At 48.9% G+C, this 19,489-nt stretch overlaps 1 protein-coding gene across 5 annotated transcripts; it reads left to right on the plus strand.

Moving 5' to 3' along the window:
- Positions 1-1,318: 1,318 nt before the first annotated feature.
- Positions 1,319-15,264, plus strand: TOP1MT (DNA topoisomerase I mitochondrial). 5 transcript variants are annotated; one of them, XM_074829636.1, is made up of 15 exons: positions 1,319-1,549; positions 1,926-2,081; positions 2,692-2,810; positions 4,946-5,067; positions 5,836-5,958; positions 6,468-6,655; positions 7,416-7,560; positions 8,425-8,568; positions 9,087-9,272; positions 9,884-9,952; positions 11,037-11,151; positions 11,362-11,489; positions 12,246-12,340; positions 13,272-13,421; positions 13,841-15,264. In XM_074829636.1, exons 4-15 carry the CDS (start codon positions 5,002-5,004, stop codon positions 13,941-13,943), a joined length of 1,512 nt encoding a protein of 503 aa, XP_074685737.1. In that variant the 5' UTR covers positions 1,319-1,549; positions 1,926-2,081; positions 2,692-2,810; positions 4,946-5,001; the 3' UTR covers positions 13,944-15,264. The 5 variants fall into 5 exon arrangements, with proteins under 5 accessions (XP_074685737.1, XP_074685466.1, XP_074685649.1 ...); XM_074829365.1 differs by lacking the exon at positions 1,926-2,081; XM_074829456.1 differs by lacking the exon at positions 1,926-2,081 and having other exon boundaries at positions 1,327-1,402.
- The last annotated feature ends 4,225 nt before the right edge of the window (positions 15,265-19,489 follow it).

Here is a 19,489-nt window from a genome sequence, read left to right on the forward strand (position 1 = left end):
GAAAGAGAGAAAGGAGTGGGAGATGAACTGGAGGAAGGAGATGGGGTAGGAAAGGAAAGCAAAGATGGAAAAGGAGTAAAGGAGGAGGAAGAGAAGGTAGATGAGAGAGGGAATGAAAGAAGGGGAGAGATGCAGAGTGTAGAAATTGGGCAGGAGGAAGAGGATAAGGCAGGGAAGGGAGATGTGCTAGGGAAAGAGAAAAAGCAGAAAATCAAGAAGAAAAAGCCAAAGGAGGAAACGAAAGAGAAGATGATGATCAAGGGGAAGAGTGAAGAGGAAGATATCCCACAGAAAACCCAGAAAAGGAAAACTAAGGAAGAAGGAGAAGAAAAGAACAACAAAAAAGCAAAGAGAGAGTTGGAAAAAGAAGAAAAGAAAGAAGAGACAGGAAACAAATGGAAATGGTAAGTGTCCTATGTGCCTTTGGCCTGTAGGCAGGTTCAACAGTAATGCAGTTGGGGTTTTAGTTTTATTTCTTAGGGTAAAACTGTGAAAAATCTTTTTTTATTACTATTTTTAACTGCTCTGCTATATTAAGCCTTGAACTCATCACTCTTGGCAAGAGGAAGGGGGTTGAGAGATAAAGGGAAGTTCTGAATACACAGTAGTATTTGTATAATGGGTTTTTTAATTCTTGTAACGGTATATACAATATGTATTCTTCCTGAAATGGCTTTGTTGGTGCCCAGCCAGGGAAGGGAGATGCTCATGGCTCATGGAAGGAGATGATTTGCTCAAAAACCCCCTATAATAAAACAGCTTCTAACACAGCGGGGGCTGTAGAGGATATAAAGGGGCTGTATGCTCCCCCCCCCTATTTTCAGCACTTTTTGGATGCTCCAGGCAAGCTTTCTGGCAGGAAAGCATCGCAAAAAGATATATGAGTGGGTCTGATGGCTGCTGTACTTTTTTCCAAGGTGGCAGGGAGCAGTGGCTTTAGCCACTTGGTGTCACTGTCTCCCAGAGCACCCCAATAGCTGGGGCAGAGAAGGGGGGTTGAGGGGGCTGGATGCTTTGGAGCCTGTTGCAAACCTGGGCTGTGGGAAGCTGTTAGGGTGTTATCCCAGACAGGGGTGCCCATGGGTGCCTAGACCTTTGGGACAGCTCTTGTGGGGCACAGGGTGGCATGAAAAGAGGGACTGTGTGGCTTTTTTGTGAAGTAATTCCTAGTTTGGGGGGCTGGAGCATGGCACAGAAGGGAGAGTCTGGTACGTAACATCAGCTCGATTTGCAGCAGTTTTGCCCCGAAACACGTGCAGGACTACACTTCCCATAAGGCTGCAGTGCCTTGGCACGTGGGCAGTGTCACAACCTGGACTGCGTGGACACAGTGGTGGCTTCTCATGGCGATGCCTTGGGCCCCACCACCACCATACCCCACTGTTGGGGCAAGATGCTTGGGGTGAGTTGGGCACCCACCAGCCTCGCTGTCTCTGTGGGTGGTCGGTGGCATGTACCGACGTCTCGCCACTTCGGTGCTTGACCGCAGGGTCCGTCACCCTCGGTTCAATCCCATTTGTCTCCGGTCAAGCTCCGGGGGCTGCAGCCGGTGAGTGTGGGCGATGCTCTGCTGGGGATCGCATGGGTCTGGGAGGAGAGACAAAGCCCTCGCAGCACTCCGCATATCACCCATGCGGCTGCCTGTCTCTGAGAAGCTTTCTCTCAAGTTTTCTGTAGCTTGTTGGTTTTCCTTTAATACCTTTTTTTTCTATGTTTTCCTGGCTCAACGTGCATTTTGATGTGATTGATTTATTCCACCCCACTTCCCGTGCGGAGGAGAAAGGTCAAAAATACTTCCGGGGCACTGCTGAGCAAGGAAAACTAGAGTGTTTGTTTTTGTTGTTTGTTGTTTGTTTTGGTGTTTTTTTCTTTTTCCGGGGTGGAATATTGCTGTGTTTTCCCAGCAATCCTTGTTTTTTTTCCAGAGATGCTGGGGTTAAGGGACCAGTGCCAGCCTGGCTGGCGCTGAGCGGCAGCGTGCAGATCCCATGCGCTGCTCTCAGCAACGCTCTTCCAGCAGACTTCTTCCTCTGCCCCTGACCTGGGTTATTTCTTTTAATGCTATCTTCCTGATCTTCAGGGTGGGTGTTTTGACTTTTTTTTTTTACTTTAAATTTTTAAAAAAAACTTAATTTCATAGCTAAGGCTTGCAGTGACTTTAAAATCCTGGAGGGGGGAGAAGTGCATTAAGATCTCATTTGCATTAAAATCATAGATATAAGTAATCATGAATGTTGTGTGTTGCCTGTGTGCATATGCACGTGAACCTCTGAGCCTCTTTTTTTTTTTGGGTGCTCTTTAAAAAAAAGGAAGCAGTGAGGGCTGGAGAGGGAAGGGGAGGGTGTATTTCGGTGCTTGCAGCCCCTTCTGTGCCAACTTTGTGGCTCAGCAGTGGGGTCTCTCTGCCTGTGCCCATGAGTTTGATCCATTCCTTCCCTCTCCCCCTGTGTCCCTCCATGTCACCGCAACAAGTGTGTCCCCTTCCTCAAGACACCTTTCCCTGCGTTGCATTGCAGTCTTCCTTGTTTCAAAGAATGGGGAAACTGAGGCAGTAGCGGAGATAACAGGATTTTATCTGCATTTTGTGGCAACGGTCACTGGTCACAGAGTATCTTCCCAGGGTGACCTTGGGAGAAGGTTTCAGACCCCAGGGCTGGGATGCTCTCACAGGTCCCTGTGCATCTGTCCCAGGTGGGAAGAGGAGGAGAAGAAGGAAGATGGGGTGAAGTGGACCCAGCTGGAGCACCGAGGACCCTACTTCGCCCCCCTCTATGAGCCACTGCCTGATGATGTGCAGTTTTATTACGATGGTAAGTCAGCTTTGTGATGGGATGTGGGGCCTGTGGGGGTGTCCTCTGCCTGGCCAAAGAACTGGTATCTTCTCTTGTATGGAGGGGGAAGTATTGCAGACCACAAATTATTAAAGGGCTTAAATATTCCATTGGATAAAGCCTGAACCCTGGGTTAAAGCTGGAGCGTCTTGCACATGGAGTTACAGGGTTATTGGGGAGCTAATGAGCCCCTGATGATTGCAGGGTGCTTCATGCATTCCCTCCCATGAGGAGCACCCTGAGCAGGGTGAGGGCTCCTGTGTGGCTGCCTGCAGCTGGTTTTAGGGTGCTGTAATACGACCATGTGTGGAGCTGGGATTTGCACGTCTGCTCACAGCCTCTCCTGGCTGCAGGACATGCAGTGGTGGGGCCGGACCCTAAGTTTCTTGAGGGGAAGCAATGCGTGCCTGAAATCCTTGTGTACCCCTTCTGAAGATGGACTGGAGGAAAGCAAAAATTTACTTATTAAGATGCCTTTTGGGTTTGAGCTTTAAGTCAGCTCATGCATGGTTTCTCCTCAAGCTGGGAAAATGTGGTTGTGCTTTTGAGAGCTGCAGTTTGCCTGTTCGATGGCCTCAGTGACTGACACATCACTCGCCCGTCAAGATGTTGCAGGGCTTGGCTGGGCTGCTCCAAGCTCCTGGTCATGGCTTCTGATGTTGTCCTCAGGGCCACCACACATCGTCTTACAGCAACTCAGTGCATCAGTGAAGGGCTGAGATTGACAGGACAGGTCCAGGTCTCTGCTGTACTCCTTGGTTTCCTACCATACCTGCTGGGCTGTCTCCTCCCTGCTCTCAGCTTCAGCCTTGAACTGTTTTCTGACAGATCAAGGAAAGGAGGCAACAAGAACCTTGGGGCTTGACCAAGTGATGCTGGAGATGGGAGGGAACCGCAGTCCTATGGGATCTTGGTCTTCCTCAGCCCCCTCAGTGGGGCTTCCTATATGTAGTTTTTTTTTACACTAGAAAAAAAAAAGGCCGATTTGGGGAAATGAGGTGTCTGTCAAAGCTGTCACCAGAGGGCACTGCTGGGACTTCAATGGGGCTGTCGGATAACTTTTTTTGTCTCTGTGAGGAAAAGCCCTGGCAGCTGTATGTAGTCCTGCGTAGGGTTTGGACCTTCTCTGTGGCCTCTGAGCCGCTGGAGACCCATCTGCATGTTGTGTGCATCTAGGCTGGTGCTTTCGGCTTGGGATCTTGGGCGATGTTGCCCTGTTTGCTAAAAGGTGTCACCATTCCTGGATGAAAGAGTTTGTTGTGGACAGGCATCAACCCCAAGTAGGAAGGGACCATGACTAGGCAGGCTAGTGTATGTAGGTTGTCACGGCACTGCTATAAGGCTGTGACCCACCATGCCCTGCAGCACAGGTGGGGGTCAGGAACCCCAAAAAACAGTGTCTGGTGCAGGTAGAATTAAACCATCCATTGGAGCTCTGCAGGGTGCTTTTCCTGCAGCCTGCCTGGGAAAGCTATTTCAAAGCATTGGCTTCCTAAGAAGAGCCAAGATGTTCCTTGGATTCATTAGACTTCATTGCTCAAGCCAAAGAACTCAGGGGAGGACAGAGGCTTTGCCACCTCCAAGAAATGATCCAAGATCCACTGGACAAACATGAGAGGCTCTTGCATCTGTATCTGTTGCACAAATCTCAGCTTTAGGCTTCCCATGATTGCTCCATCTGTGTGGAAAAGTAGTTGAGATAAAACCTCTCCAAGTGGGATTCTGGCTGTGATCATGGTCAGAAAGCAAACCTTTCTGTGTCGTCCTGTGGAGCCATTAATTTGAGACTCATCATGGTAGAGTGGCTGCTGAAAGTCCTGTGGCTCAGTGACCTTAACATAAATCAAGTTTTCCACTCTCCTGGAAAAGAAAATGAAGTGTGTGATTGCAGATGGGCTGTGACAGCATCCTGGTGTGCCACATGCTCTGGGTATTGATCCGCAGATGAGGCTGTGCCTGGTGCAGGGGGGTGCCAAAGTGTTGCCAATGTCTGATCTTAACCCTGGTCCTTGTTTCGGCACTGTGGTGAGCATGGGGACTCGCCAAACAACTGCCTGGGGCTGCGGGGTTGGGCTGTTCCTGTAACTGATGCTAAAGGTCCCCTCCCTTCCTAGGTAAACCCCTGAAGCTGAGCCTGGCCACGGAGGAAATTGCCACCTTCTATGCTAAAATGCTTGATCACGAATACACGACCAAGGAGGTCTTCCAGAACAACTTCTTCAATGACTGGAGGAAGGTACCTTCCTGTGAGGGCTTCCTTGCTGTCTGTCCTCAACATTAAACACTCAGCATGAAAGCTGTCGTCCCCAGCTGCGGTGTGGGATGGAGGGGATGAGGGATTTTTTTGTGTCCTTTATTTATAAACATATAATTATGATATTCTAAATTATATGATTATTTTTCTTGCCTCCTGCGAGTTTGGGCTGGGGCTTGCTGTCTGCAACATCCTTGAGGTTGACACTTGTGCTCTCTCTGACTTTAGCGATGCTACCTAAGAAAGCAGGTGCTGGGTCTTGCAAACAGCTTCGCAAATCATTTGGCGCATGCGTCCCTCTGAAGGATTAACCTCATGCTCCCACAGCACCACCACTCTCTCCCCAAATAAAAGCAAGACCCCTACTAGGGCAAGTTTATGTGCCCCCCGAATACCTTTGGTGCTGCTTCTGCAGTCCCTGTGGGCTGCTTGCAGGGATGCTTGGGAACCACTTGCTTCCACAGCAGAGGTTAGAGGTTGCTTCACCCCAGAGCTGGCTGCTTTTTGCTTCTCTGTGGGTGCAGGCTCAGGTGTCCAGAGGCAGCCTGGCCTCCTGCTATGGCAGCTTTGTCTGCCCTTGGGTGGCTGTGGCTAGGATAGCTGGGGTGGCTGCTTCCTTCTGATTTTTCTAAAGAACTGGCATGTGGGTGTCTATTTCCTTTTCTGTGAAGGAGAGGCATAAGGCAGCAGCCCTGTGAAGAGCCAGTTTTGTCTCCTGGCTTTACCCAGCCCCTCTCATCTCTTCCTCAGGAGATGACCTCAGATGAACAGAAGATAATCAAGGACCTGGACAAATGTGACTTCAGAGAGATCCACAAGTACTTTGTGGACAAAAGTGAGGCACGGAAAGCACTCTCCAAAGAGGAGAAGCAGGTGAGGACTGTTTCTTGTGACATCTGGGACTGGCTGATATGTTTTGGGACCAGCTTGGGGTATTTTGGCTCCTGCTTTTCTCCTTTTCTGGTGTTATGCCCTTACCTGGGACCTCTTTGGACCAACTTTGTCTCCATGACCATCACACCCTCTTCATTAAGTTGATCTGCAGATGCTGCATGTTTCATGGCTTTGCAGGTACCAGTCATCCTCGGACCATAGTTTGGGGTCCTGCCCTGTCCAGAGGATGGAGGACCTTGCTAAGGGACTGGTGGCGCACAGGTTGTTCCATCAGCATATCATGCTGGGACAGCATCACTGTGAGGGTTTGCAAAGTGGACGGAGATGAGCCATCAGTTGGGAGTGGACTTGGATCCATGCTCATCTCTTCCTCCAACCCTTTGAGCTCTGCCTTTCCAGCCTTGTTTTCCCCAGGAAAAGGAATGTAGTGAGGGCAGGCATGAGTCTTAGGGGTTTGGTTTCATCCTGTGGGATGGTGCTTGTTTCAGAAACTGAAGGAAGAGGCAGATAAGATCCAGGAGGAATATGGGTACTGCATCCTTGATGGGCACCGGGAGAAGATAGGCAACTTCAAAACTGAGCCGCCAGGGCTTTTCCGTGGCCGTGGTGACCACCCCAAAATGGGCATGCTGAAGAGGAGGATCATGCCGGAGGATGTTGTCATCAACTGCAGCAAGTGAGTTGCCATGGGAAGAGCTGAAGTCATGGGGCTGCTTTTGGGACTGGGACAAACAGCACATCTCTGCTGCTTGGAGCTGCCATGGGGTTTTGTTATCTTCTACAATCACTGCTTTGCACACCCTGAGGTTTGAACTCACTGGAGCCCTTTTACTGCCTCCTGGTCACCTCCAGATGTCTGCTTTGCGTTTAGGTCTGACTTTTAGTTTTTCTGTGGATGTGCAGTGGCCTGGAAGCTGGTCAGCAGCTCCCATCTGTCACTCGCACCCACGCTGTTCACCTGACATTGACTACAAACACTGCAGTGCTGCTATGACCCCTTTGAAGAAGGGACCTCTCTGTATTCCTCCTCCTGTTCTCCTTCCAAATGAGCTATTTCTCCTCATTTTATGGGTACCTCATGCTGTCTGGAAGCATCAGGAGGAGGAAGCGTCATCCTTGGAGGGAGGAAAAGCAGTGATTGGGGTAAGACTGTTTGACCTCCAAGTTACATGAGTTGGATTGGTCTTACACTACCCATATGAAGACATTTTGGGCTTGATTCAAAAACCCCCACCAGCCCAGGAAGTTCTCCCATTGTCCCAAGCATCCAAAGGATAAAGAGCTGATCATGTTGTGGAGCAATTTGGGGTGGGCTGTACGTTTTCTGTAAGTTATGCTCCAATGTGTTGGCTATCCTTGGCTCACTGTGAAGAAGCAGTAGAGCTGATGACTGGTTTCTTCATGGTCTGAGGGCTGTAACCCTGCTCTGCCCACAGGGACTCCAAGATCCCTGAGCCGCCAGAAGGGCACAAGTGGAAGGAGGTGCGCTTTGACAACACAGTTACCTGGCTGGCCTCGTGGACAGAAAACATCCAGAACACTTTGAAGTACATCATGCTGAACCCCAGCTCCAAGCTGAAGGTTAGAGTGATGCTGTTGTTCAGGCAGAGCTGTTGCCTTTGGGCCCCTGGCTTTTTGCCAGGTGGAAAGATCAGGGGAAAGCAGAGATGTGGCACATCAGCAAAAATATACTCTTCCCCCACACACTCCCCCCCAAAAAAGGGTGTAAAAATTAATTGGTGTGCCATTGAATGGTGAGGAGAAAAGGACAGAGATGAGTATTAAACATTAAACCTATTCGAGGGGATGGATTGGTACTGGTAGAGCCATCCCTGTGCTGTGCTGGTCATGTGTGTCCAGGGAAGGCTGTTGAAAGCCAGGCAGGGGCTGAGAGGTCCTGCAGGGACCAGAGTCTGTGGGGTTGAATTAATTTATGCCAGTAAATGAAGGGTTAGGGAGGGGTGGGATCACCGTCTGTAGTGTCATAGGAGGGAGGGAGTGAACACTGTGGGGAGGGAAGAGTGATTTAAAGCTGTTTCCAGTCCTCAAAGCAAATAAGCAAATTGTGTAAGTTGGGCACAACTGAGCAAGCGCGTTGTGTCAGTCCACGTTGGTGGTGGCCAAGAGCCTGTGGCCATGTAGTACTTGACCACTTGGTTCCTCACTGGCTGTGTGCTGGCTGCTAGCTGGTGGAGGACACCTCCAAACCATGAGCAGCTCAGACTTGGCCAGAACCCCAGGTCCAGCACAGCCAGGAGAAGGCACAGAAGCCCTAGATGAGCTGTTTCTGCTCTGATTTTTTTACTCTTCGTGGATTTTTCTCAAGAAAACGATGTGGTTTAAGCAGCATTTAGATGCTGGAGGTGTTCTCAGAACAGGGCTTGACTGGTAGGGGTGGAAGGAAGATGGGGCACTGGGTGAAAATGTCTCAGACTCTCTTTCCAGGGAGAGAAGGATTGGCAGAAATACGAGGTAGCCCGGCGTTTAAAGGATGTTGTCCACAAAATCCGTGCTCAGTACCGAGCCGACTGGAAGTCCAAGGAGATGAAGAAGCGGCAAAGAGCAGTGGCCCTCTATTTCATTGATAAGGTATCTGCAGCCTCACCCTGGCTGCTGGGTCCCCAGTCCCTGTTGAGGTTTGGGCTTAGCTTACCTGATCTACCCAGCCTGTAGGTTTTTTTGGTGTCTGTTGGTTGTACTAGCCAGGGTTGCTCCTCATGAGGTATCTGGCAATGATCATGGAGGATGGTGACTCCTACCATCTGCTGTCACTTGTTGTGTCACAGTTGTGTGGCAGTGCAGGAGCTGTACTGTCCTTCCTGGGCTTTATCTGCATGTGTGTATCTGTGTGGTGGCAAAGACCCCACTGGGGAGCTGGATAACTTTACTCTGGGGGGATATTCTAGGGTTTCCTAGAGCACTGCAATAATCTGCTGGAGGCAATCACTGCTTGGTTTCCACCAGAGTCCCTGCAGCCATTCAGTGAGGCACTGTCCTGAGAAAGCTCCTTTTTTTTTCCCTTGCCCCTGGTGTCCACATCCACTTTAATAACCTTGGAAAGGGGAATTGAGGCGGACTGGGATGGATGACTTGCTGTCTCCTTCCAGCTGGCCCTGCGAGCTGGCAATGAGAAGGAGGAAGGGGAGACTGCGGACACGGTTGGCTGCTGCTCCCTGCGTGTGGAGCACATCAGACTGCACCCTGAACTGGATGGGCAGGAGCATGTGGTGGAGTTTGATTTCCTTGGGAAAGACTCAATCCGTTACTACAACAAAGTGTCGGTGGAGAAGATGGTGAGTGGGACAGAAATGGAGGCAGCGGCCTGTATGGCGATTGGGTGCAGGGTTGGTTGGGTGGCTCCGTTTGTTCGGTGGTTATCAGTCTCAAATCTGCATCTGAAACCTGTTGCAAAGATGCCTCCTGAGCTTTAACACCACAGTGGCAGCACACTCATGAGATGCAACAGTGCTGGGTGATGAGGACACACATGCTGACCCTGGAGCAGGAGGAGGAGCTTTGGGGTAGGGATTTCGAGGTTTTTCTAGTCCATGAACTGTGGGAGAGAAGTCTTTCCTCCTGCTTGGAACATCCTCAGTTGACAGGTGGGCATTAGGACTTGAACTGTCCTCACTGATATTTTATTTTTTGCTTTGCCCATGGGATAAATTACTTTAATGGTGTTTGTGGGGAAACTGGAGTGCCAGGGATAGCAGAGATCTGGGAAAATGGCCTGTGACTTTGAGGTCCCAGTGGCAGCCCTTGAAGTTGAGAAGGTGGGTGGTGTGGTAGGTTGTGTACTACACAAGTCTGAATCTGGATGAGGAAGCTGATGGAGATGAGGGAGATGTCTGGGAGAAATTTGCATCTTGTCCCTGACCAGGGCCATCCTTTCCTCCTCTTCTAGGTGTTCAAGAACCTGCAGCTCTTCATGAAAAACAAGGACCCATCAGATGACCTCTTTGACAGGCTCAATGTGAGTTGTCACCTCTAAACTTTTGAAACAGCACTGATGGCCCAGAGGGAGCAGCAACAAACCCATGACACCCCTGTCCAGCCTTCAGGCTCCCAGGCTGTGGTGCTGCATCAGTGTCATCCCTTACCCTGGTTTTAACTCTCTCCTCTCCAGAGACACCACTGTAACAGTTTGAACACCCTGTAGGGATGCTGTGATACTTCTTGTTGTCCTCTTCCTGCACGGGTAGCATCTCTGCTTCTCTGGATGTAGGCTTGGCTACTTGCCTGGACCCATGAGTAACCTGTGTCCCTGCTAAGGATGTGGCTTCCTGCTCCTTCCCTCCTCTAACTCATCTGCTTGGGCTTTTTTTAGCCTGGGAAGGCCTGCCCACGAACATGTTGCTTGAGGCATTGCTGGAGGTGTCAAACCTCAGCTGTTTGACGCTTTCGCACCTCGCCTGGGCTTGGCAGAAGTATGAGAGCCTGCTGGAACACGAGGGTGCTGGAGAGATGTGCTGCAGCCTTCCCTCTTGAGCTACTCCCCTGTAAAAACCTTCTGCCTCCTCTTCCTCAGTATGGGATATGGGGTGCTGCCACACATGCTCCCCCTCTGCCTGCATCCCCTACAAAGCCACTTGCCCATCCTTCCTCTGAAGAGGCTGCTTCTCTCTGGTTATATAAGATTTATCTGTCATAGGCTTTCTTGGTAAATGTAAGGCTTCCTCCAAACACTGGATGACTCTTCTTAGCATCTTCTGTGTCCACTCCAACTGCAGGCTTACGTACTCTGTAAAACAGGTATCAGATGTGATACATGTGAGATGTGATATTGGATGCAAAATGTATCCTCTTGGACATAGGTGGGCAGAAATTGTTGACTTCCAGATAAATTCTTTGTGGATTTAGGTGGAATTTGTTCCAGTTTTTGGTAGATGAGGGCATGATCCACCAAATAGATCTGCAAGCTACACAAGATTATTTTTTTAATACCTAATCTGGTTGCTTAGGTAGAAGATGGTCTGAAGAGCAAGTGATTTATTGTCCTGGCTTCTGCTTGTTCTCTTCCTTTTCCCCCTCACTTTGTCCTACCTTCCTTCCTCCAGACATCCATCTTGAACAGACACCTCCAGAGTCTGATGGATGGTTTGAGCGCCAAAGTGTTCAGGACGTACAATGCCTCCATCACCCTGCAGGAGCAGCTCAAGGCACTCACTAACTGTGAGTTACTAACAGGGTTCGTGGTATCACCAGCTGCATTGTGTGGCCAGTGGGCTCAGCGATGTCCATCACCGATTTCCTCAACCACTATTGCTCTCCCCTGAGAAAGGATGGGAAAGGCAAAGAACGTCCTTGCTGTTGTTCTGGTCTGTTCCCTGCCTTTCCTACCTTCCAGAAAGGAGACTTAATGATGTTTCCATTTATTTCCAGCTGAAGACAACGTCGCGGGAAAGCTCCTCTCCTACAACCGAGCTAACCGAGCTGTGGCCATCCTGTGCAATCATCAGAGGTCTACACCGAAAACCTTTGAGAAGTCAATGCAGAACCTCCAGGCTAAGGTGAGACCGACTAAACTGAGAGTCCCCAGACCTGATCTCGCCTCTGATCTTTTTTGGGGGGATGTGGAGAAGGAGGGTGAATAACCTGATGCCTATAGAGATCACATTGATCAAGCATGGCAGGGAAAGAACCAGGAATAGTGTTTTTTTTAATTGGTGCAGAGACATCAGCAACCCAGAGGTGAAGAGCGATGGGCTAAGATCAAATGCTGGATGAATCACACTTGTCATAGTTTGGTTTTGTTTTTTGGTGTTTTTTTTTTTTAATCACTTGGTGACTTCAAACCAAGCTGGGTGCTCTTGTGATGGTACAGGTTTGACATGGTTGGCTTGGGACCAGGGAAATTGATTTTCCTGTCTGGCTGCTCACAGGAGGACAGGCTGAAATTCCATGGATCTGCTATGGAAATGCCTCAAACTACCACTTTTAATTGTCCTCAGCTTTTGTTCACATTCTACTGGTGAGCTTGGGAACTTGCAGAGGGCTCCAGTGCTGTCATGAGCCAGTCAGTCTCAGGCAGTTTCACAAGATGAACAGATAAGAGCTGCAAGTGTTTCTGGCATCTGTGCTGTGAGGATCTTTTGCAAGATGCTAAGAAATGCTTGAGCTCAGCAGGTGCTTCAGGGACAAGTTGTTGGGGATGGAGTAGGGCTGGTAAGAAATTGAAGAGTGGTGTGGCAAACGAAAGGGAAAGAGGGAGGCAGCTGAAACAGGGAGGACAGGAGCACAAGTTGACTTTGTATTTACCTTCACAGATCGATGCCAAGAAGCAACAGGTGGAAGAAGCCCAGGAAGAGCTGAAAAAAGCTGAAGATGAGTTTGAAGACACAAAAGATGCCAAAGCAGAAGCGTGAGTGACTCTTGCTTATGATCCTCTTTTGCAGAGGGCCTGCAGATGGGGATGGTGCAGTCCAACAGCCTATGTGCAGCTCATCAGAACAGAAATGCGGGTATTGGGTGCCTCTTGTCCCATGGCAGCCTGGCAGATGGGTGGAGGTCTTGTGTATGGTTCCTTGCAACGGAAGGATAGCAAAAAGCTCATCTGGGAGGATTTCTTTGTGATAGGGCACACCTCACTGAATACTGAGACTTCAACCCAAGCTGCTGGATGGAAATCATCCTACAAATGCCATGGTGTAAAGGATGCTTAGCTTGAGGTTGAAGCTGGCAACGCACAGACTGACCTTGATGCATGTTTGCCTTGTGGGGTGGATCTTGAGTGATGGATTGTGGCCTATCTGATCTCTTCAGTAGTCATTGTATGGGGTCTGTCCAAATTTGCTCCCTGTTCCCAGAGCCCAAATGTGACTTAATGTCCAGAGACGAGAGAAGGCTGAAAAAGAGAAACAAGGGTTGTATTTTAAGTTTTACTCTGGGGTTTCTTGTGTTCTGCTTATGGCTTGTGTTGCTGAGATGCAGAGGAGGCTGTCAGAGATGGTCATTGTTCATGGAGCCTGGATTTGAGGAGGTGGTCTCTACTGGGTGCTGGCTTTTGTGCTTGCCCCACTTTGGTAATAATAATTCTATTTTTAAAAGTGTCTTATGAGGCCAATGTACTTGGGAAATGGGTTAGTGCTTAATGGCGTCTTCCACTTTGCCATTCTGGAGTATTTATAAGGCTTGAGCCTACAGGATTTAAAGTGAGTGTAGAGGCTGCTTTGCGCGGAAGCTTGTTGACTTCCCATTGCGCTCCCAGGCTGCCACGGACTGCTCTGTATTTTACCTCTGCTGCTTCTTCCCCTTTAATATGCTGTCTGTGTTGCTCTTCCTTCTACCCTCAGCAATGTGGAGAAGAAAAAGAAGCTGTTGAAGCGGCTGGAAGAGCAGCTGGACAAGCTGAATGTCCAGGCCACAGATAAGGAGGAGAACAAGCAGATAGCTCTGGGCACGTCCAAGCTGAATTACCTGGACCCCAGGATTAGCATAGCTTGGTAAGTCTTGGGCATGCTATGGGGAAAATGTTCCTTTAGAGACATGCAGATCACCTAGCACTGCCTGGGGAGGGGCATAAACATGTGCCTGAGTCTTTGGAGGAAAGGAATAAACTTTGTTTCTGCCCAGAGAAACCTGTCCAAACCCTGGAGGTGTTGGGGAGGCCAGTAAAATCTAAATCTAAGGTTTCCCTTGCTACAAATAACGGTTTGCAGGATGTTCCTTCTGGGTTTAGAGCAGGAAGGGGTCACTTTGCATGTTTTTATTGGCAGTGGCACAAAGTTAATTTGCTAAGGAGCTTGGGGCTAAGGAGTTTGTATGGGTGAAAGATGCTGTACCCTGAGCAGAGAGGACTGCTGTGGTGGGAGCAGAGTGTGATCGGTAGCACATCCCCACTGCTCTCCTGTGGTCTGTACAGGTGCAAGAAGTTCGGCGTGCCCATCGAGAAGATCTATAACAAGACACAGAGGGAGAAGTTTGCCTGGGCAATCGACATGGCCGATGAGGACTTTGAATTCTGAGACAGTGCCTCTTATGTTACATCGTGCTTGTTTGGTGCTATTGGAAAGTTTTTTTTTTACGTGCTGCTGCAGTCATTGCAGGGGTGGGGCTGGGGGGTTGTCTAATGAAAGTCTGATACAGGCATTTTGTGCTTCTTGTATATAAAGAAAACACCCGGTTTCTAGTTGAAACAGGTATTGCTGACTTGTGACACTCATCCTGACTGCAGTGACTTTGAAGTGAACTTCTAATTCCTCTTCAGAGTTCCTGAGTGCTTTGGATCTTTTCCTCTTCCGGAGTCTAGGAAGAAGATTGAATGAGAGCCTTAATTGTGCTGATTAAACAAGATTAGATCTAATCCCATCTCCTTGATGGAGTGGAGCTGTGCTGCCCTTTTCAGACTTTCTGAAATGGCTTGGTGGGGAAACGCAAGGCAATGACCGCACCAAAACAGGCAGCTGCAGTATAAGACCTGGGCTTGGATCAGGGGTGTGCTGGGAGGCAAGTAAAAAACTCAGGGTTTTACCTGTCAGGGTATTTTGTGCTCTCTTTACTTCCAAGAGAGGAGAAAATTGTGCAATTGCACAAACATAATCAAAATGGAAAAATGTTGTGGGAGGGAGTGGATGACATGGCAGGAGGAGGAGGGAGGGGATGATGCTGGATTAAAGAGCAGGTTTCACATTGAAGGGATGAAATTCACTTTGGCATGAGGTTCTTTAATCACCCCTATGTGGTTAAACCTTGATCTGAGAGATGACATCTCATTTGGGGCCATGTTTTCCTTTCCCTACTTGCTTCAGCTGGCTCTAGCTCAGCTCACTATCCATAGCAGAAACTAAACTGTCCAGCCCCAGATTTAGCACTGGGAAAGGATGATGCTGGTGGTGGGGCTGGCCTAGAATACGGTGGGATGTGAGCGTGCTGGGGGGTGGTACCAACCTTGCTGGAGCTGTGCCTGTGTGGGAGGACAGCTTCGTCATCAGGCTGCATCCTTGCCGGTCTGCTCCCGCTGGGCATGGAGCAGGCAGGGATGGCTGGTATAAACTGTTGCCTAATCTGCTGCTTTCCAGAGGGAGGGGAAGAAGAAAAGTGATATCAGTATGTACCTGGCAAACAGTTAACCTACATACCAGTGAATCTCAGGTGTAAGCAAGCTGTTACATTGGCAGCAAAGCCTTCTGGCATCTTAGGGTTGATGTTCAGGTCGCTACAGTCCAGAGCTCTTGGTGCTTCCCATGTGTTCACTTACAGCCACTTGTTCTTGTGTTTAAACTACATTTTGGTTGGAAGTTGGGTACTTGAAATGCATTTCATTAAAACTGGAAGTGATTTTTCTGAGTATCACTGACTGGAGGCTTTTTGCAACTCATCCAGGATGTGGTTCTGCTATGAGCTGATGGGCAGATGTCTGAGCCAGGGCTCAGTCTCTATAATGGGGTCTGTGTATGCTCAGCTGTCTGCAGGGGATCAGGTTTGTTAGGCAATCCTTTGCCTTCAAGCAAGGAGTCTGCTTGCAGATCTCAAAAACCATTTGTGCTTGGTCCCTAAGGGCCTGTATGCAAAACTGAGCCACCAAAATTGAATTGCTACATGATAGCAGAGTCATGACAAATGTAAGGGGAAATGTACAGGTGAAGCCAATGCAGTTTTATCTCACATCCGCACTGGGGTGTGCTCTACCACTTGGCTGAGATGTGGCAGCTTAGGAAACTTTAACTGGACTGTTCCTGCAAGCCCCAAGAGCTCATGTTGGTTTTAATGAGGCAACCGACTCCTAAACCAGGGATCTAAATCAATCTGAATGGTGGCAAATTTGTTTTTCTGGCAAAGGTATACCAGTTATCAGCTGCACAAGCAACAGGCAGGAGCTGCCAAGCATGCCTTGACCCCTGTGTTGGATTTGTAGCTGTGAAACAAAGGGAACCAATCTGGTCCCAGTGGATGGAGATGTTTTTCTGCCCACCCTGCTAAATGCTTTCTGGCTTTCAAAAGAGGTGAAAGTGAATATTTGCCACTAACTGTGGTGGAAAGTTTGTTCCATCCCAAATAAGGGAGTAATTCTAGCCAAGCCCCTAGTGAAACAGTGCTCCTGTCTTCCTGTAGCAGCAAAAAGGAGCAAGATGCAATTGGATGAACACTATTGGTGTTTTCATTAAACCAATAGATTTCTTTTTTAAGTATTTCCTGGAGGAAAAAGTCTCAAGCACCATGTAAGAGACAGATGCTGCATTAGTAAGAGCAGCTGCAGCAGTTTGAACAGCTGCTGGGGGAGCAGTGGAAAATCACCCCAGAAAGCAAATTCTACTGCAGCTTTGGGGGGAAATGAGTAATTTGGTCTTTGGCCTGTTTTCCATCAGTGCTGTGATCCTCTGATGGGTTAATGGGGGGAAAGACTGGTCAATTGCTGTCCCACAGGGTCCTTCCCATCCTCACCCTGTTTTTGCTGAGGCAGTGTATCCACAAAGTAAGTGCTTGGTGATATTTCATGCTTACAGGGCTGTGCTTTCCTCAATAGCTCTGCTGTCTCTATTGAAGCATCCTGCTTCTCTCCAAAAGGCCATGCTTGGAGCAAAGTTGAGGTGGTTCAACTCCAGTCAGAGCTCAGCTAATGAGGCTGGAGGTCTTGTTTGCCTCTTGTGCTGCAGCAGATGAGGAGGGCCAGGCTGGCAGATGGGCTCTGTGCAATACTGAAGGACTCATTGGCCATGCTTAGGATGTCAGGGCTGCAAAGACCTGCCAGTGTCAGCTAAATAGTAAATATTGGCTATTCTACAGGAGCTTAAATGAAGCATCCTTTCCCCAAAGGGTGTGTTGCCCTGTAAACCAGTTCTATAGGGCTTGACCATTTCTGTCAAAAAGCTCAGCAAAGCCAAGATTGGAAATCCAAGTGCATGGGAGGTATGAAGCAAAAGCAAGGTGGAGAGTTCATTTGCCAAGTATCAAATAACCCGTACCGGGGTGAGTAACACAATGTGTTAAGCTTCAGAGAGGCTGATAAGTCTGGGGAGTGTCGTCCTGGCCCTTAGCCATAAGCAAGTGAGATACAGGTTGGAGATACAGTTTGGAGAAGCTGAGCTACTCACCATTAACATCACAGGGGCACAAAACAGCAGTCTGGCCTAATGCCCAATCTGACAGGGATTTTTCCACTGTTCAGGACCCTGTGGAGCAGGATCATGCCCCCATTACAGAAACCTCAGAGTAGGATCCCTCTCCCAGCCCAACACTGGGGTTATTTGGTGACTCCAGATAAACCCTACCTGCCTTAGCCCTTGCAGGGATGTTTTCAACTCAGCTTCTCCCATGAAGTGTCTCTTCTGTAGGCACAGAAAAGCCTGTGCTTTGATGCCCAAGACACTTGGTAGCCCAAAGTCAAGATACTAGCATTTTTGCCAGTATTTGACTAGTGAAATGTAAAGTCAAAAGTTTAGCATTTTTTCCCTTGCAATTACTTCCTTTTATTTTAAAGAAAAAAAAATTGCAAAAACAAAAGATCTGGTTTTAGGCAGAACCAGAAGTGGTACTTTCCCCTGTAACTTCTTGGGTTACTAATGTGCTTCTCATAAGAGCCTGTTGTTCATATTGGTTGGGAGGAGACCTCAAGGCAGATTTAGTAGGAACAAAGCTGACTGCTTATGCTGATACTGGGATGGGCTTAGGGCTGCTCTAGTTACATAATGATGCTTAAAAATCCTTCTGGGGGCTGGAGGGTTCCTGCCTGCAGGCCGAGGATGTCCTGCACTGTGTGATGGCACAAGAACAGCTCTGATACTGTGACTGTTTGACAAGATAAATCTCTGGGTGGTAGGAGGTAGTGAGAAGTTCCTCTTGCCTTGTTTTGGCATCTGCTGCCCATGCCCAGCCTATTCCCAGAAATGCTGAGGTTGGGAAGGTCTCTGGAGGGCTCGAGTCCAACCTCCTGCACAAAGGAGGGCCAACTTTGGGTTGCTCAGGGCCTTCTCCAGCCAAATTTCAATATCACCAGAGAGGAGGGAAATTCCTCCACTGTATCTCAGGGTCCCTGTTTTGGCAGTTAATCACGGCCCTGGCAAACTTTTTGTCTTTCTTATATCTGGTTGTAACTTCCCTTGTTGCATCTTGTAACCAGCTGCTTGTTGTTTCTCTGTGAACCTCCAAGGAAAGTCTGGCTCTGGCCTCACTGTAGCCACCTACTCATTAAATAGCTGAAGGCAGCAACTCCATCCCCCCTTAGCCTGCCCCCCTCCAGCCTGTCCTGTTGCGTGGGGACATTCAGCCCCACATCTGGGACTTTGAACTTCACCTTCTGCCAAACACCAGCCTGCTGAACCTCAGAGGGATGTGACAGGAGCTTGCGGCTGAAGGAGGTAGGACCATCTCGATCTATAGCTTGGGGGTGTACAAGCAATACCTCTCCCTGCACAAGAGGTTGTTTGAGCAGCTGGAGGCTCTGATGGAGCTCTGTCCCTGCCTGTTGCTTCTGCATCAGCATCCTGAAGAGATGGGAACATAAAGCCTGCATGTTGGTAACTTTTGCAGGCACTAAAGCCCTTGGACTGAACAGTGCTCATCAGAAACCTTCCCACGTTGTGCTTTCTCCTGGGGATGAGTCAAGCTCTTGATGCATAGCCAACAGATTATTGATCCTTGTTGATGAAAAAAGTGCATCAGCCTTCTGTTTCCCAGAGCTGCTTCCTATGGCAGCGGGGTTGGCAGCACTGCTTCCCTGCCCATCGGGGATGCATGGGGTGGAAAAGCGGTCCTGGCGGGTGATCTGAGGAAGGGCAGTCAAAATTGTTTAGCTGCTCTTTCATCTGCCTAATGACAGGGCCTTTGCTCACCTGTAGGTGGTTTGGAGAGATGGGCTTTTGGCTGATTCATCTTAATTGGTGCAGAGAGGGAAGTGGGTGTGATGAAAACTTCTCAGCGAGGAGCATTTGCTGTTGAACTGCTGCTTATGCTCTGCCTCTGCTCCCTGGTGAGTGATCAGATTAAGGGGAAAACAAAACAGCTGTAGTCTGGCAGACATGTGAGAGGTGGGAAACCCCTGTGGGGGTGTGAGGAAGAGAAATGTGAAAGGCTTCCAGAGGGTTTTTTCCTCCCCTCACTTCTTCCCTTGAGGTCTGATGTTGCAAAAATGAAGGGGGGGGGAAAAAAAAAAAAAGGAAAAATAGAACAGAATCTTTAAAGAGGAATGCTTTTGTCAGTATGGAGGAAAGGGGTAGAACAATATTTAAACTGAGATTATCATAGAATACCAGGTTGGAAGGGACCTCAAGGATCATCTGGTCCAACCTTTCTGGCAAAAGCATGGCCTAGACAAGATGGCCCAGCACCTTGTCTAGCTGAATCTTAAAAGTGTCCAGTGTTGAGGAGTCCACCACTTGTCTGGGGAGATTATTCCAGTGGCTGATTGTTCTCATTGTGAAAAATTTTCCTCTTGTGTCCAACTGAAATCTCCCCGGGAGTAACTTGTACCCATTACCCCTCATCTTTTCCGTGTGAGTCCTTGTAAAAAGGGAGTCTCCATCTTTTTTGTAGCCACCCTGTAAATACTGGAGCATGGTGACAAGGTCTCCCCTAA

The sequence above is a fragment of the Strix aluco genome, chromosome 1 (assembly GCF_031877795.1).
Source record: "Strix aluco isolate bStrAlu1 chromosome 1, bStrAlu1.hap1, whole genome shotgun sequence".
In the NCBI taxonomy this organism is placed as follows: domain Eukaryota; kingdom Metazoa; phylum Chordata; class Aves; order Strigiformes; family Strigidae; genus Strix; species Strix aluco.